The 18,774-nt window shown below is 39.6% G+C and overlaps 1 protein-coding gene across 1 annotated transcript in view; it reads left to right on the top strand.

Annotated features, from left to right (window-relative positions):
- Nucleotides 1-14,210, top strand: part of usp43a (ubiquitin specific peptidase 43a) — a 305,451-nt gene extending 291,241 nt beyond the window's left edge. The window contains exons 16-17 of the mRNA XM_061733346.1: nucleotides 11,735-11,893; nucleotides 12,712-14,210. Coding sequence (XP_061589330.1) covers nucleotides 11,735-11,893; nucleotides 12,712-13,832 — 1,280 coding nt within the window. The 3' untranslated portion in view covers nucleotides 13,833-14,210. The remainder of the gene's footprint in view (nucleotides 1-11,734; nucleotides 11,894-12,711) is intronic.
- Nucleotides 14,211-18,774: the final 4,564 nt, after the last annotated feature.

Genomic DNA, 18,774 nt, shown 5'->3' with positions numbered 1-18,774 from the left:
CAGCGGTCCTGGCAAGCATAAGGTCCGTCACAGAGCAGAAGCCTTTATTTGATCTGTTTTCACCAAAGGCCTATATTTTCCATTTTTATCTCGGCCCCAAATGGATGACTATAAACCCTCGCGGACCCTGAGTTCCTCTGGCACCGGCCTTTTAATCATTCCCAGAGTTAGAACCATAACCCACGGTGAGGCATCATTTCATTACTACGGCCCAGGGGCCTCATTTATAAAAGAGTGCACAGGATCCACACTAAAATTGCACGTAAAGCCAAAAGCCGAAAATGGCGGGCGCAAAAAAAAATCTGGATTTATAAAACCGCGCGCACGCACACTTGCACGCAATGTTCGCTTTATAAATCACAGTCCAGCTGGGAAGGCAGCTGAATTCGCCTCATATCCCGCCCTCTACACGCCCACTTTCTACCATAAATGGGCAATGCAAAGTAGTATTTGCATATGAATGAGCCTGCTGAGCATGCGCAGTGGCTTCCTGCAGCCTGTTTGTGCGTCAGGATGAATGAGACGTGTCCAGCCAGGCAACCGTGCCACTAAATTTCACAGAGACTGAGATCGAGATGTTGTGGATGAGGTGGAGGAGGTTCTCTTTCAAAAGTGTTACCGTGGTGACGCTAGATGCCAAAAAGCGCGCCTCCCCTTCATCTGATTGGTCCATATTTGATAGTTCTCCAAAAGTCACCAAATTTTTCATGCAAGCCAGGCCTGGCGATACATTTGATATTTCATGGTTTGCATTAATGGGCGTGGCCTAACGGCTCAACAGCGCCCCCTAGAATACTTTTCTCTGCCATAACTTTTGAAAGGTTTGACATAAAGAGTCGTGGGTGGTGTCATGGGACTCGGTATTGAGTTCTTGACCATAATTGGTGAAAATTAGCCCCGCCCCTTCTTCTGATTGGTTGTCCCTATTTCCTGCTATAACTTTTGAATGTTTTGACATAGAGAGTCGTGGGTGGTGTCATGGGACTCTGTAATGAGTCCTTGAGCTTCTTTGGCCTTAATTAGCCACGCCCCTTCTTCTGATTGGTTGTCCCGATTTTCTGCTATAACTTTTGAATGGTTTGACATAGAGAGTCGTGGGTGGTGTCATCAGATTCTGTATGGAGTCCTTGACCTTCATTGGCCTGAATTAGCCCCGCCCCTTCTTCTGATTGGTCGTCCCTTTTTTCTGCTATAACTTTTGAATTGTTTGACATAGGAAGTTGTAAGTGGTGTCATTTCTGATATTCTTATGGGGGCGGTGGCCGTGAGTGCGAGGGCCCGTTCATCGCTGCTTGCAGCTTTAATTTTTTTTGTTTATTCTCCATTCTCCAGTTTAAATCGCTGGCGCTGGCGGTGGGTTGCCTCCTTCTTGCCTCTCCCCTCTGTGAGGTTGCTGGTGGCCTGTGTTCCGGGTTCTTCCTGGTCGGCCCCTGGTCTCGCGGGTGGCGGGGTTGCTCCCCCCCCCTCCCCCACTATAGATACACTTCAGGTCGAGCTTTGTTTGGTTTATTACACACACATACACACACACACACACACATACACACACACATACACATAGCCACATAGACATATACACACTCACGTACACGTATACATATTCATACATTCATGCATGCACACATACATACACACACACACACACACACACACACACACACACAGCTACACATATGCATACACACAGTTACATTTAGCCACACATACATATACACACTCATACACACACACACATTCATACATATATAGCCACTCAGTCACACACATATACATACACATACACACACATACACAGCCACCCAAACATATACATACACACACACACACATAGGCACAAAGACATGTACACACACACACGCACACATACTCATATACATACATGCACACACACACACATAGACATATATACTGGCTTGTTCACCTGCATGCTCGCTCTGTAGTTTTTGGGGTTAGTTAGCGGTAGCTTAGCTCAGACTGTGATTTGGGTTGATTGCTGCTTGTGTTTTGGCTACGTGTTGGTTTTGTGTTTTGTTTGTGGTTTTTGTTGCAGATTTTCAGTGCTTGACGTGTGCCTCCGTGTGTTCCTGCTTCCTGGATTGGCAGTGGATGTCATAGACATATATACGTAGACGCCGCATCGGGCACTGAGCCGTACGTCAACGTCGCCGCCATATTGGATGTGGCAAGACCGCGCTGTAAACTAATACAAGTGAATTGACTTATTTTCATAAAGCGCCTTTCTACAAAGAGATTTACGTTTTACGTTTCATTTATTCATTCACACACGCACTAATATACTTGGGAAACGGTTAGGCACCAAATATAATATATTTAATTTTCTCAGATGGCAAAAATAAGGACTTTATTGATCCCACATAGGAGTAATTCATGTTATATCAGCTATAGAGAACAAGGTAGTGCCGAAAAACAATATATATCCCCCATCACAAAAATAAGAAAAATATAGAGACATATTTGATTTGATTTATTTTATTTTTGTACATGTAAAAAAAAAAAACACTTCATGAGAAGTTTAAGAACACAAAACAACAAAACAAAGAATTTCATCACTTGCTATCTTAAATTACATGTGCCAAAAAAGGAGTAGGAAGAAGTTTAAACTTATTTAATCCTACCCCCATTCACTGATCATTTAACCTGTATTTATAAATACTCACACACTGTACTCACACTGCTAAATAACAGTATTATTATTATTATTATTATTATTATTATTATTATTATTATTATTATTATTATTATTATTATTATTATTATTATTATTATACATACATACACACAGTTGAATATTTCTATATATTTGTACACACATGCCCATATAAATATTTATATAAATACTTATTTACACTATACTGTATCTGCTCTATATCTATGTATATATCTACTTACACACATAACCACACACACACACACACACACACATATATATATATACATACATACATATAAATATATATATATATATATATATATATATATATATATATATATATATATATATATATATATATATATATATATATATTTATAGGCTATATATATATACCTATCAATACACATGCATACATACATATATAATTTGCGGCCCATTTCTTTACATTAATATACACAAATCTACCCATTTAACTCAATAGTGTTATCTGAAGGCCCCCAAAAACCCGCTAAACCATATTTTCAGTATTCCAGTTCTTTTATTGTCTGAAAAATGGTTCAAATGTTATTTTGTTGTCTGAAAAATGGTTCAATTGTTATTTTGTCTGAAAAATGGTTCAAATGTTATTTTATTGTCTGAAAAATGGTTCAAATATGTTATTTTGTTACTTGAAAAATTTAAAATATGTTTTGTTGATGAGAAAATATGTTTCTCTATTTTTTTTATTTTTGTGATATATATTGTTTTTCTGCACTACCTTGTTCTCTATAGCTGATATAACATGAATTACTCCTATGTGGGATCAATAAAGTTCCTATTTTTGCCATCTGAGAAAATTAAATATATTATATTTAGTGCCTAACTGTTTCCCAAGTATATTAGTGCGTGTGTGAATGAATAAATGAGACGTAAAACGTAAATTTCTTTGTAGAAAGACGCTTTATGAAAATAATCCATTTACTTGTATTAGTTTACAGCGCAGTCTTGAACATCCAATATGGCGGCGACGTTGACGTATCGCAAGCCCACTCGATGAGGCGTCTACGTATATATGTCTATGGTGGATGTCACCCCCCCACCCCCCACCAACCACCCCACCCCAAACCCCCCCACAAAAAAAACAAAAAAAAACTCACTGGGTTTGTATGTATATATTTATGTATGTATGTGTATGCGTATGTAGGCGTATATATGTATATATATTAAATATAGCAATAATGCACATATATATGCCTTTGGTTTTTACCTACATGGTATCAATCATTAATATGTGTGCAGACAAGGTATAAAAAAAAATAAAAAAAAAAAAAAGAAGAAAAGCAAGATACTAAGATATTTATGTATCAATGATTGATTATTGTTTTGGTCTCCTCTCAATGTAATTTGTAATTTATTTATTTATTTCAAAACAGGGACAGCGCACAATAAGACTTTAATCTTTCACAAGAGAATATGCATTGTGCCAGGTTGTAGCAGCTTGCTATTTTCTACAGGCTCTGGTCTTCATGCCCATTATTTCAAATGTGTAGACTTGCTTTTGTCAACAAACAAACGCGAAGCGGAGATGCAGGATGCGTCTTCATTGAGGCTGAAAGCCACAATGAGTTATTTCATCAAATAAAAGGAAGAAGGAATGCGAATCCATTCAAAAGTGACTCATTCAACAGTCAAAAAGAGAGAAAAAAACAGGACACAGCCTCTCAAAGACATGTGAACAGCTGGGAGACAGAAAACTGGAGAAAATTGATGCATTTTGTGAGGCAAAAGATAAGTTTTATTCACCTTTTAGAAGTTTTGATGAGAGAACACTTCTGCTGTTTCACCATCTCTGAAATGTTCCTTGACCTCTATGACCTCTCTCTCTATATATATATATATATATATATATATATATATATATATATATATATATGTGTATGTATGTACAGCACTTGGGCAGACCTCACAGATCCACCAACATGCTCGAAACGGAGTAGGATTGAAGTAAACACTTATCGAGTCCTACCCCTGAATCTTACATACATTCTTACATATAATAAGACGAATTTCAATAAGCTTACTTATAAAACATGCATACCTACTTTAATAACTGTTCTATACAGTGATATAATTCTCAATTATATGAATATATAAATATAGTCAAAATCAAAACAAATCAAAGCAAACAAAAGAAAACCAAACCAACCCCCAGCATTTAGTTGTGCTACTATGTATGTATGTAATAATAGAAGTAATTATAATGCATAGTATTACATTATCATTACTTTACTATAATACTACAATATAATAGAGAAAAATGGACAGCAATGGTATAAAAAAAAATTGAATAACTATATAAGAGTAGATATGCTATATATACTGGTTCATATATTTACCTCCAATTATATACCGTAGATGACCAAATAGTCGCCCGCGCGCAAATACGCGCCTGTGCTCTAATAGCCGCCGGGGGTCCGAGCCCATTTGGCCTAATAAACGCCGGTTCAATTAAACGCCCGGGCGACTACCGGTAATAACCTGGTAATAACACTGTATTTGCATTGTATTGTGTACAGTATCGTTCATACTGCTCTGATCAGCTCCGTGTGTCGCCGTTACACAGACAAACTGTCTTTGTATAGCCTATCAGAGCATGTGAGCGGAGTTGAGCGGCGAGAATTTCCGCTCCTCGCTCACAAAGGTTGTCACCGCTCTGCTCCGCCTTCTTTATTATTTATAATTAAAATTTTTATATATTAAAATCCCAAAATATCTGTACCGTTTCTGATTGGGTGTGTGCACTGCGAATCATTTCAAGTTGTGTCTCGGCGGAGGAACCCGACGTCCCAGCAAAATGAGAAGAGAAAAAAGAGTTCAGCAGACAGCGCACACACTAAAGGCTGATTTATGGTTCCGCGTTACACCAACGCAGAGCCTACGGTGCAGGTTACGCCGTAAGGTTGATTTATGGTTCCGCGTTACACCAACGCAGAGCCTACGGCGTAGGGTACGCGGTGACCCGCACCGTACGTGGAAATGCGCTCTTTTTTTTTGCTATTAAAACATGATTTGTAATGTGAATTTGCAAAACTTAAACTACAAATAATAGTTTTTGACGTAACATCAGAGATTGTGCATGCTCTCTGTGAAAGGATGAGTCCAATCGGGTCGCAGCTGCTCCAACTGTGATTCCTTCACGAGGAGCGACCAGGATTTCAAACACGCTTGATTTTCTTGCGACCTCACGATTCGTGATCGGGAGCTCTTCGTGAGGTGTTGTGTTGTGTACAGTGTGTACAATTTTAGTTCCAGTGGTACTATGGTGATCTCATATGTTCTTTGTAAATAATGGTCTGGTGCTGCTCATTGCAAAAATAAATTGTAGCCTGGTGCAAATACCCGCCTGGTTCTTATAAACGCCTGGGGTCCAAGTGGATTTAGCATATTGAACGCCCGGGCTACTAAATGGTCATCTACGGTACATAAAAATGACTATAAATCTATATATCGACATATCTACATATAACTATAAATCAATATATATTAATAGAGGTATAGATACACAAATCCTGTACGTATAATACTACTCAATATATCCATATACATAGCCGACGTCAGAGTCGCTCTTTCGCTGAAAATGTATCTACTCGGCCCGCCTCGACCCCTAGTGGAAAAACGCAAAGTCGCTGAGTCAGCTGTATCTGACATCTTCACACTACAGGCCACCGATTGGTCGGGGGGTTGGAGTCAGACGTCTGAGTCAGGATGTGGACATCAGTTGAAGAGCGATTCTGACCAGCAATGGCAGCACAGAAGTCTGCTCGTGGTCCAACTCTGAGGTTCATAAACCTGGTGGCTGAGGAGAGAATTCAAAGGGATTTAGACGGAGCAGTAAGGAAGGAGAAGATGTACCAGAAGTTTTCTCAGTCCATAGCTGCTCACAGCTACTAACTGACCTTTCAGCAGCACCGAGACGAGCTAAAAAAAAATAAAAAGGCCTCCCCGCTTGAAGGTTCTCTCACTGTCATTTTTTAACTTGATATTGAACCCAAGCCACAGACCCAGCAGCACATAAACCATCTCCGTCCTTCTTCGTTTGTGTCACAAACTCAAGTACGTCACAGCAGCTTCGCTCCAACGCCGCCTACTTCTGCTCCGGGTCCTGGATTGTAGTAGAAAAGCAACTAGTTGAGTCGAGCCGAGTAGGTACTAGTGGAAAAGCGCCATATTTGTCCTGGTCCTGGTGTCATGCGGCTCTTGCAACTTTATTTGATAGGTGCAGTGAAAGACAGACGCGTAGGAAGTGGGGGCAAAATATGCAGCGACTGGAATCGAACCCGTGTCGCTGTACAGGGGAAGGTGTACATAAGTCGTCTGCTCAACCCGTTGAACTATACGGGCGCACGCTTGTGTTGAATTTTGCATTTGTGACGCAAATAACTTCAAGGGAAAAAAAAATCCACTCTCAAAATGGCAGGGAAAGAGTGCACGGCCAAACGAAACGCGGTCTCCGGCCCGACGCAAAGTGATGTATTGCTTTTATAAAACGGTTACCAAAAATGTAAATATGAAAGAGGAATACACAATCTATTTTATGTAGTTTTTAATTAATCAGAAATACATATTATCCAGTAAAAATAGCCCCACTGTGGAAAATAGTCCCATCTCTCCTGACGTTAGTTCTGCATGTCGTCTTTTCCTCTGCTTTTTTTTAGGAGAAAGTCACTGTTAAATGCACTCTACTCTACCATATCTGGCAGAGACCGATGTAGCTGCTCAGTCCATAGAGTTCACCTTTGAAGTTTCTGACAGTGCAATAAACCCTCTCAAAATAAAATTGAATTGTTTTTTAGACACTACCGCACCTTTATCTTTGCACCAGTCTTCAAAGCCCCTCACTGCCCACCTGGTCTGTAACTGCATTAGTCACTTCTCTCCTTCTCGGGTTGGTCAAACCTCTCCAGATGTAGCTCCGCATGACGTCTTTTGCTCATCTTTTTTTTCCGAGACAGGCAATCCATTCATCCATCGTTAGCCCTCCCCAGAGGTCAAAGTTAACCGTGAACATGCCTAATTAATTGTTAACGAAAATAAAAAAATAAACTTTAACACCAGCTACTTTTTGCTACCTGCTGTAACTGTCAAAAAATGCAAAAGTTGTCATGGATACATTGTTGCTTCCCTGTAGAAATGGGCGATATTTTACCGTTCACGATAAATCGTCAAAAACAACAATTTGTCATCTCACGGTAAAAAACGATAAATTGAGGAAATGAGCCTGAAAGAAAGAAAGAAAGAAAGAAAGAAGAAAGAAAGAAAGAAAGAAAGAAAGAAAGAAAGAAAGAAAGAAATGAGCCTGAAAGAAAGAAAGAAAGAAATGAGCCTGAAAGAAAGAAAGAAAGAAAGAAAGAAATGAGCCTGAAAGAAAGAAAGAAAGAAAGAAAGAAAGAAATGAGCCTGAAAGAAAGAAAGAAAGAAAGAAAGAAAGAAAGAAAGAAAGAAAGAAAGAAAGAAAGAAAGAAAGAAAGAAAGAAAGAAAGAAATGAGGCTGAAAGAAAGAAAGAAAGAAAGAAAGAAAGAAAGAAAGAAAGAAAGAAGAAAGAAAGAAGAAGAAAGAAATGAGCCTGAAAGAAAGAAAGAAATTAGCCTGAAAGAAAGAAAGAAAGAAAGAAAGAAAGAAAGAAAGAAAGAAAGAAAGAAAGAAAGAAAGAAAGAAATGAGCCTGAAAGAAAGAAAGAAAGAAAGAAAGAAAGAAAGAAAGAAAGAAAGAAAGAAAGAAAGAAAGAAAGAAAGAAAGAAAGAAATGAGCCTGAAGAAGAAAGAAAGATAGAAAGAAAGAAAGAAAGAAATGAGCCTGAAAGAAAGAAAGAAAGAAAGAAAGAAAGAAAGAAGACAAGAAAGAAATGAGCCTGAAAGAAAGAAAGAAAGAAAGAAAGAAAGAAAGAAAGAAAGAAATGAGCCTGAAAGAAATAAAGAAAGAAAGAAAGAAAGAAAGAAAGAAAGAAAGAAAGAAAGAAAGAAAGAAAGAAAGAAAGAAAGAAATGAGCCTGAAAGAAAGAAAGAAAGAAAGAAATGAGCCTGAAAGAAAGAAAGAAATGAGCCTGAAAGAAAGAAAGAAAGAAATGAGCCTGAAAGAAAGAAAGAAAGAAAGAAAGAAAGAAAGAAAGAAAGAAATGAGCCTGAAAGAAAGAAAGAAAGAAGAGAAAGAAAGAAAGAAAGAAAGAAAGAAAGAAAGAAAGAAAGAAAGAAAGAAAGAAAGAAAGCAAATGAGCCTGAAAGAAAGAAAGAAAGAAATGAGGGAGCCTGAAAGAAAGAAAGAAAGAAATGAGGCTGAAAGAAAGAAAGAAAGAAAGAAAGAAAGAAAGAAAGAAAGAAAGAAAGAAAGAAAGAAAGAAAGAAAGAAAGAAAGAAAGAAGAAAGAAAGAAAGAAAGAAAGAAGAATGAGCCAGAAAGAAGAAAGAAAGAAAGAAAGAAAGAAAGAAATGAGCCTGAAAGAAAGAAAGAAAGAAAGAAAGAAAGAAAGAAAGAAATGAGCCAGAAAGAAAGAAAGAAAGAAATTAGCCTGAAAGAAAGAAAGAAAGAAAGAAAGAAAGAACAGAAAGAAAGAAAGAAAGAAAGAAATGAGCCTGAAAGAAAGAAAGAAAGAAAGAAAGAAAGAAAGAAAGAAAGAAAGAATGAAAGAAAGAAAGAAGAAAGAAAGAAAGAAAGAAGAAAGAAATGAGCCTGAAGAAGAAAGAAAGAAAGAAGAAAGAAAGAAATGAGCCTGAAAGAAAGAAAGAAAGAAAGAAAGAAAGAAAGAAAGAAAGAAAGAAAGAAAGAAAGAAAGAAAGAAAGAAAGAAAGAAAGAAAGAAAGAAAGAAAGAAAGAAAGAAATAAGAAAGAAATGAGCCTGAAAGAAAGAAAGAAAGAAAGAAAAGAAAGAAAGAAAGAAAGAAAGAAAGAAAGAAGAAATGAGCCAGAAAGAAAGAAAGAAAGAAAGAAAGAAAGAAAGAAAGAAAGAAGAGAAAGAAAGAAAGAAAGAAAGAAAGAAAGAAAGAAAGAAAGAAAGAAAGAAAGAAAGAAAGAAATATTCCCGTTGATGACACTTTTTGTATTGGTATTTTTTTTATCGTTATCGGGATAAATGCCAGAAATTATCGTGATACATTTTTTTGTCCATACCGCCCATCCCTACTTCCCTGACACGGAAAGATATGCTGTGATAAGGCTTTAGAGTAGAAGCCGTGGAATATGCTCATTATACCACAGTTAACAACCAATCAGATTGCAGGATTTCACCTTTCCATTTTATAACGGTATTTATGTCTCAGAGAGAGCATGGAGTGAGGGATGGGGCAGTTGATGTGGTCATGTGTATGATGTGGCTCTTTGCAATAACACAGTAACCAATTGTGGCTCTTAGTCTCCGACTGGTTGGCCACCCCTGCTGTAGCGCCTCCCTGAGGGCAACAGGTCAAACAGTTCAAAGCCGGTGATCGTCTGTGCCGTCTTGATCACCAGCTACCGCACCGTACTGTGATACAGTTCCCTCAGGAAGTGTAATCCTTGCTACTGCACTGGACTTTTTTGTATTGTATATGTATGTATTTTTATGTAAATCCTGTCATTGGCTTTGATGAATCACCTTCAATCATGAAAGAGGATGAAAAATGGCAAATGAACGCATGCGACCAGACCTTTAAATGAAAGTGTAAGGAAAGTGGTCTTTAATCATTAAGACCGTTAGGGAAATAAATATTTCAAACACTTGCTGGGTGCCTTGGATCTCAAGTCCAAGTCCTGTGGTTATTTTCCTGGTGCTCCTCCCTGCATGCAGACTAGCAAAGCCCAGATAGCCTTGGGCCTGCGCTACAACCCCATCATACAGGGTGATACGCAGATTAATAATGAATGAAAAGGACGTCTGTGCGGGTTACATGAAGAGCCGACTCCACAAACACATGATCAGATATTGAGCTGAAAGATTTCCTGTGGCCAGTGAAAAAATCCTTTCAGAAACATATCCATCCCACTGCTCCGGAATTTTACAAGTCATTAATGTGTGTTTTTCTTGTAAAACGCAAGACGTACAGTTGAAATAATTAACTGGTGCACAACAGGGATGACTATATAAACAGATGTAGACAGTAGACACTGAGGTGGTTGGGGGGGGGGTTCTTTTCATTGCATTTAGTAAAGGAATGGAAACATGACCCCTGCTAACTTGTCTTGTGCTGTTCTCATGTCTGTCTTGGGAAAAGGTTATGAGTACAGGCAGTTTTGTTGTTTAGACACAGTTATATTCCTGAATAATGTTAGTAAGTTACGTGTTAATCTGTCCTCTACTTTCATCCAGGCAAGATCACAATGCATTTGGTCAACACCCTTTCTCATAGAACACCCGAGTGCAAGGAGCTGCTCTATTCTGCACTATCTGAAATTTCTTTACATCTTTTTTCACTGCACTTGACCAGATAGCTGAGCAGTAGTCAAGGTGTGATAATACCAAGGTTTGAATAACCTGTCGGACTGTAAGTGGGTGGTGTCATCGGACTCAGTATTGAGTCCTTGACCTTCATTGGCCTGAATTAGCCACGCCCCTTCTTCTGATTGTTGTCCCTATTTTCTGCTATAACCTTTGAATGGTTTGACATAAAGACTCGTGGGTGGTGTCATCGGACATGGTTTTGAATCCCTTGACCATAATTGGTGTGAATTAGCCCCGCCCCCTCTTCTGATCGAAATTTCGTTGAGGTCGATATTTGAAAGATCCTATTTTCTGCCATAACTTTTGAATGGTTTGACATAAAGAGTCGTGGGTGGTGTCATCGGATTTAGTTTTGAGTCCTTGACCTTAATTGGTGCAAATTGCACGCGTGAGGGCCCGTTCATCGCTGCTTGCAGCTTTAATTTTAATTGGATCTGACTTTTTAACGCATGGTTTGAGCCAAAAACAATGCATTTAGTCTTTACTACATTTAGAATCAATTTGTTTTTGGTTACCCATTCCAAAATTGAGTTCAGGTTTGGGTTAGTTCTCCGTTGAGAATGATACAGGGTCCATGGACAATCGGTGGTTTATACTCCGTCTCTGTCTCGCAGGCTCCACAAGTTCCTCCATGTCGGACCACTGGCTCACCAGGCTGACGGGGGACAGCAAGAGAGGCAGCCTGGTGTCTCGCTCCTCCAGCGCCTTCACCTCCGTAGCCGACCCCCCAGACTCCCCCGTCTTCCAGGATGAACCCGTCAAAGAGGGGCGAGGTAAAGAACCGCCGTAACAGTTCATCTCAAAATGTTGTGTGTGTGCTAGGGATGGGCGGTATGGACTAAAAAATGTATCACAATAATTTCTGGCATTTATCCCGATAACGATAAAAATGACGATAAAAAAATACCAATTCAACTCCACCTTTTTAACTATAAATCTTCCTTCTTTTTCTTTCTTTTTGGCTCATTTCTTTCTTTCTTTCAGGCTCATTTCTTTCTTTCTTTCTTTCTGGCTCATTTCTTTCTTTCCTTCCTTCCTTCCTTCCTTCCTTCCTTCCTTCCTTCCTTCCTTCCTTCCTTCCTTTCTTTCTTTCTTTCCTTCTTTCTTTTTCTTTCTTTCTTTTTCTTTCTTTCTGGCTCATTTCTTTTTGGCTCATTTCTTTCTTTCTTTCTTTCTGGCTCATTTCTTTCCTTTCTTTCTTTCTTTCTTTCTTTCTTTCTTTCTTTCTTTCTTTCTTTCCTTCCTTCCTTGCTCATTTCTTTCTTTCTGTCTTTCTGGCTAATTTCTTTCTTTCTTTCTTTCAGGCTCATTTCTTTCTTTCTTTCTTTCTTTCTTTCTGGCTCATTTCTTTCTTTCTTTCTGGCTCATTTCTTTCTTTCTTTATTTTGTTTCTTTCTTTATTTCTTTCTGGCTCATTTCTTTCTTTCTTTCTGTCTTTCTGGCTCATTTCCTTCCATTCTTCTGCATGGATTTAAATTCTTACCCTGGGGAATTTTTTTGACGGTATATCGTGAACGGTAAAATATCGCCCATTCCTAGTGTGTGTGTGTGTGTAAAAACTAAAGTCTCTTCCTCTGTACGTAATTGTCAGGGGGCTTTGAGAGCAGACCATTCGTCAGAGGCGTTAAGGGGCGGAGCAAGAGCATGAGGGCCCCCAGCAAGGCCAGGGACAGCCTAAGCAAAGTGCTTCCTCTGCGTTGGTCCTTCGGTTCCAAGGACAGACGAAAACCTGATCAAGTGCCTCCGCCGGCCCAGGATCCTGCCCCCGTGGAGCTGGGGTGCACAAAGGAACCGATAGCGGCGCTGATGAGTGAATCGCGCGGCAAAAAGGAAGCCGGCGGGGGCCGTGCAGCCGCCGCCGCTACAGGTCGGTCCTCCAGCGCCGGGAGTCTGAGCTGCGTGGGGAAGTCGGCGGAGGAGCCGCCGTATCCGCAGGTCCCGGAGGGCCAGAGACGGCCCTCGGAGAAGACGGCCAGCCTGAAACGCAACAAGGGAAGTCAATCGAAGGAGGAGAGCGCGGCGAATATCAGCACCAGCTTCAGCAGCAACACCCTCACCAGGAGGAAGGATGCCAGGAAGCAGATCTCCTCGAAGTCTTCGCAAGAAACAGAAACCAAACCGAGCTCGGGAACTGCAATCCATCCCAGCTTCAGCGCGCCCAGCATTCAGGGTGGGACTCTGCGGAGACCAAAAGGGGCTAATAAGGATCAACATGGTGCAACTGATGAAAACCCCAGGAAAGAAGACGTGCAGAAGAGCCACGACGGTCTGTTCTCTTTCCTCAAAGGTAACTTCTTGAAGAAGGACAAAGACCCGAGGAAGTCCAAAGAGGCCGAATCAGGGAGAGGGACGGACGATGAAGGAGGCAGAAGGACCTTGTCAAAGGCCTCGTTGTCCAACGGAGCCGCGGGAGGCAGGACCGCAGCGGACGAGGGAAAGTCCAAAAGCTCAGGCCGTCAGGCCGACGGGCTGGTGAACGGGAAGCCGGGACGCGCCGCGGGAGACATCAAACGCTCCCAGAGCTCGTCCAACATACCCACCAAAGCGGAGCAGAACATGCGCAGGACTGCGTCCTTACATCGTAACGGGACGTCTGCGGCTCCGTCGCGGAGCCTGGCCGCGGACAAACCGTCTTACGGCACCCTGCAGAGAAATCGGTACAGCACAACCTCACTGGGCCGAAAGAGGACGGTCCCAGAGTCCAGCTTCTGATGCACACAACGCCTTTTTATCCGAACGGAGAGCAAAGGACTTCCACTATCTTAGATCAAAGCAATAGCGCTCCGAGCAGACGGATACGCCTTTTTCTTAATGAAGTGACCGGATTGGTTTGCACAATACATTTGAGGGATGGAGCCCATGAAGGGCTTGAGAGAAATATGAAACGATGTGGCCTGTCCGGTCCGTGGACTTCGCGGCCATCCGTTTTTTGTTTTGAAATGACAAAATAAAAATAGAGATATAATCCAAAATAATCAGTTTCCCATCTTTTGTTTTGATAATAAAAAACGGAAAACGGATCGTTATCCATTATCCGTTATCCGATTTCATTGATGTGTTTGAAAATCGAAATTGGGAATTAAATCAGCGAGTGGAAAACTCTTTTCTCTATTTCCTATTTTTTCCAACGGGGGCGGGGGGGGGGGGGTATGTTAGAGTTCAGTACATGTTATTTATTGGACGCTGCAGCTGAACGGACTGTCACAACATCACTGCAGTTTCATGACGGAGTGAAGACAGATTACAGATTAAACTCATGTTTCACTCCCATGTTTCATATTTGATTTATTTTCTGTTTCAACATTAAAAAATCTAAAACTGTTCTGATCAACAAAAGAACCAGAAACAACTTTCTTCATTTATTACTGCGCATGTGCAATCCCCCCATTTGTCCAATCCTTGTTTTCAGTATCCTTGGAAAGGAATAGGAAATAGAGAAAAGAGTTTTCCACTCGCTGTTCTAATTCCCAATTTTGATTTTCAAACACATCAATGACATCGGATAACAGATAACGGAAAATGGATAACGATCCGTTTTCCGTTTTTTATTATCAAAACAAAAGATGGGGAACGGATTATTTTGGTTTAGTTCTCTATTTTTATCTTGTCATTTCAAAACAAAAAACGGATGGCCGCGAAATACACGGACCCCTGTCCTTTTAAAAACAAATCAAAGGGAACCCATCTCATTCTTACTGTTCAAGACTTAAAAGAAGTGCCTGAGCAACTTTAATGCAGTTTAGACCAATTAACTTTGTCTGTTCAGCACTGCAGATATAAATGTACTCATCTTTTCCTCACTATATTGATGTATCAAGTTCTGAACTGTTAAGATTGTTAAGAGTATTACTTGCAATCAAGACGCACTGATTGTTCGTTAATAAGAATGTACTTTGTCCACTTGATTAACAGTGGTGCTTTGAGGCTGCGGTTTCTGATTAACACAAATTAATCGACCCCCTTTGTCGGGGGTGTGTTTGCAGTGCAGGTTGGCGTTGAAAGTATCATCAGCCGTTCTTTTGTCACCAAGTGATCAAGTTGATTATTTTCTTTTTTAATATAGTCACTGCTTTAAAATAGACATTCAGACTCACTTTTCTGCTGGGAATCGGGATGTTAATGCAGCATGGGTGAAGGGATAATTACCTTTTTAAATAAGTGCTCATTTAGCCACAGGTGGTGTCACGACAGTCACCGTGACAGAATTCTTTCTTTGTATTTTTAAAATCCAGAATGTTTTTTTTTTTCTTTTCTGGTGGCTTTTTAGATGTCAGGGAACAAAATCTGTATCTCTGAGCCCCCTTTTAGAGCATTTGCCCCCCCAAATATGGCAGTTTTTGTCTCTTTTTTCCCATCGCATTCTTTTTTCCTAAGCCAGATCCCGCCTGGTCATGAGTCACGAGTCATCAATTTATTAACTGTCTATATCTATATTAAATGTCAGACTCTTCCGGGACAGTAAAGCTTGTTTTCTGCAGTTTTCCAGTTGAGTAATTATGTCAAACATCAAATTAATTGACAACCAAGCGGCCAACAAAGTGGTACCATGTTGAACACTGAAGTTTCACAGCTTCATATCTCTGTACAGTACGACGGAGTATTAGGGCCGAACTAAGACAAAAAAATGTTTTGAAATTACGAGAATAAAGTGATAATATAATGAGATCAAAGTCGTAAAATTACATGAATAAAGTCATAATGTTGCGAGAATAAAGTCGTAATAGAATGAAGTCGTAATATTATGAGAATGAAGTTGTAACATTACGAGAATAAAGTCGTAATATTACGAGAATAAAGTCGTAATATTACGAGAATAAAGTTGTAATATTACAACAATAAAGTCGTAATTTATGAGAATAAAGTCGTAATTTATGAGAATAAAGTCGTAATTTATGAGAATAAAGTCGTAATAGAATAAAGCCGTAATATTACGAGAATATAGTCGTAACATTACGAAAATAAAGTCATAATATTACAAGAATAAAGTGGTAATTTATGAGAATAAAGGCCTAATATTACAGAATAAAGTGGTAATTTATGAGAAAATTGAGCATCTTGTGAAGTTATATTTATATATTATATTATATATTACGACTTTATTCTCGTAATATTACGACTTTATTCTCACAACATTATGACTTTATTCTGGTAATTCTACGACTTTATTTTCGTGATTTCCATGTCACGAAAATAAAGTCCTTTTGTCTTAGTTTGGCCCTAATACTCCGTCGTAGTACAGTTCACACATGAAACTATAAACAAGCGTATAATTGCCCTTGCTTCAGCGGAGTCCTGGGGGATCACAGGGCATCAGGCCTCGATCGGGAACATAATCTGGCCAAAGCTGAATTCCTTTCATCCTCCTCTTCGTCCCTCTTTTCCAACGTAGCCATGATGCTTAACGTCACAGACGAAAACAGACCAACATCGCCAGAAGTCGTAAGGGAACTTTGGAGTACAGTGAATCAATCTTTAACCGACTACTAAGAAAAAACGACCGATACAGAGGAAACTACTGTTCTGTAGTTTTAAGCAGCCGTTCTTAGACCCACCCAGGGTTTAGCGTTTTGGTTTAGCACTCTGCACCACGGGAAGAAGGTCAGACGTAAATGGGCAAGGCACACCCCTGCAGCAAGAGTTTATGTACCGCCCAGGTACTTTGTAGTGGGTGATATTGTTCATCTCAAAGTTGTCTTCCAGTGCAAATCTTCTCATCCATCGCCAGAGTCACAGCCAGTACTGGAGTTGAGGGGGGATGAGGGGGATGGCATCCCCCCTGAAATAAAAACGGTCCAAATCATCCCCCCTGTAAAACTGCCATCCCCCCTTTCCATCCCTTATGTCATTTCATCAATGAATGTGGTTTTACTGCTATTTCAACATTTAGAGTCCAGAGGCCAGAAAAATAACTTATTTGACAATTTTCACCTGTTTCAAGTAAATTTTCACTTGAAATAAGTAGAAAAATCTGCCAGTGGGACAAGATTTATCTTCTTATTACAAGCAAAAAAATCTTGTTCCACTGGCAGATTTTTCTACTTATTTCATGTGAAAATCTACTTGAAACAGGTGAAAATTGTTGTTTTTTTCCAGTGATGAGTCTTGTTATAAGTGTAATGAGATTTTTTTACTAAAATGAGAAATAAGAAAAATATTTTTGAGAAAGATTTTGAGTTTTTGCAGTGATCCATTTTACTTATCCTGTGAAGGACAGAGTCATATTGATAAGTTCAGAAAACTCTTTTTATTGTTGTGTTTTGATGTATTTGATGTAAGCCCAGTGGATATTTAAAGCTTACAGAAGGCTGCATTTAACTGCTGCTATGTCATTCCTGCAGTATTTCTGCAGGTGTTTTGGTCAGTGATATTATTTGTAATATATTATATTATTAGTAATCAGCACAAATTATCTATCCCCATATGATAAAATCCACCTTCCCCCCTGATTTTTCTTTACAACTCGAGTACTGGTCGCAGCGCATGCAAACGGCAAACAAAAAACCCACCTCGACCATCTCACCTCCGTCACTGCTGACTTCGTCATTCAAGGTTGTTTTTCCTTCTCTTTTGTATTCCCCCTTTGATCCTTGCTTTTTTCTTCATGTATTATTTTGTTGGCATTCGGTCGCCTTGACGTTTTTTTTTACAGCCCGTATCGCCGGGTTACTACATCCTACCGGGACCTTCACTGTGACAAAGACGTGAGGCCTGAGAGGTGGTCAAACGTGTCACAATGACCCCTTCATTTAAAAACCTGCCTGATGCGTATTTTAAAGCTATAGAGTAACACAATAATAGGATTTATTTCCCCCTAACGTCATTCTATGTACTTACTAATTTATTTGCAAACAAGCTTCCCAACAGAAGATGAGTGTGTCAGAAGTGCATTGTTCAAAGTTTTTTGATCATCAAACATCAAGGCTGCTGTCAGAATGCACTTAAATATCGGCAGTAAATCTGATTCAATTTACTAGAAGAGCCGAGAATACAAAAGGAATTTGTGAAAATAAATTAAAGTTAAAAAGTACTGGGCCTTGGGAAACAGTTTTCAGTTGATGACACTCATCAGTTTGACATCTTAGAAAACCTTGGAAAACAAACGAAAAAAAAGAATAATTTCTACGTGTGAATCTGTGATGTGGAGCTGCTTTGTCACTTAACAAAAAGAAAAAACATGGCATATATGAAAAACCCTGGGCTTTTATCAGATGATTGTACACATTAATTATGGACCGGAGTGAAGTCAATTGAAGCGAGTCGGAATTGAAACCTAGGTTTGCAGAAAAATGGCACTTAATGCTCGCATTCGAGGCAAGTAACCTATTATAGATGTCTGGCGACTCGAGACTCAAAAATGTAATTCCACGTAGGTGACAGAGCAATCTGGCTGATTATAACTTAGGAAACGGGCTGAAAGTGCATAAAAACAACAGTTTGATGAGAAAGTAACAACCGTAAATTAACAACTTTTCTAACCTTCCAGTCAACTTACTGGGTGTGAAACTCGAGTCCTCGAGGGGCCGGTGTGTCCAGACCTCAATGGCCGTTAATTTGAATCAGGTGTGTCGATGCCAGGAAACGTCTAAAACTCACAGGACAACGGCCCTTGAGCGACCGGAGTCCAACACGTGGTATAACACGTGGGAGATTTGCG

The sequence above is a fragment of the Cololabis saira genome, chromosome 1 (assembly GCF_033807715.1).
Source record: "Cololabis saira isolate AMF1-May2022 chromosome 1, fColSai1.1, whole genome shotgun sequence".
NCBI classification, from domain to species: domain Eukaryota; kingdom Metazoa; phylum Chordata; class Actinopteri; order Beloniformes; family Belonidae; genus Cololabis; species Cololabis saira.
This window is presented reverse-complemented; position numbering and strand designations above follow the sequence as displayed.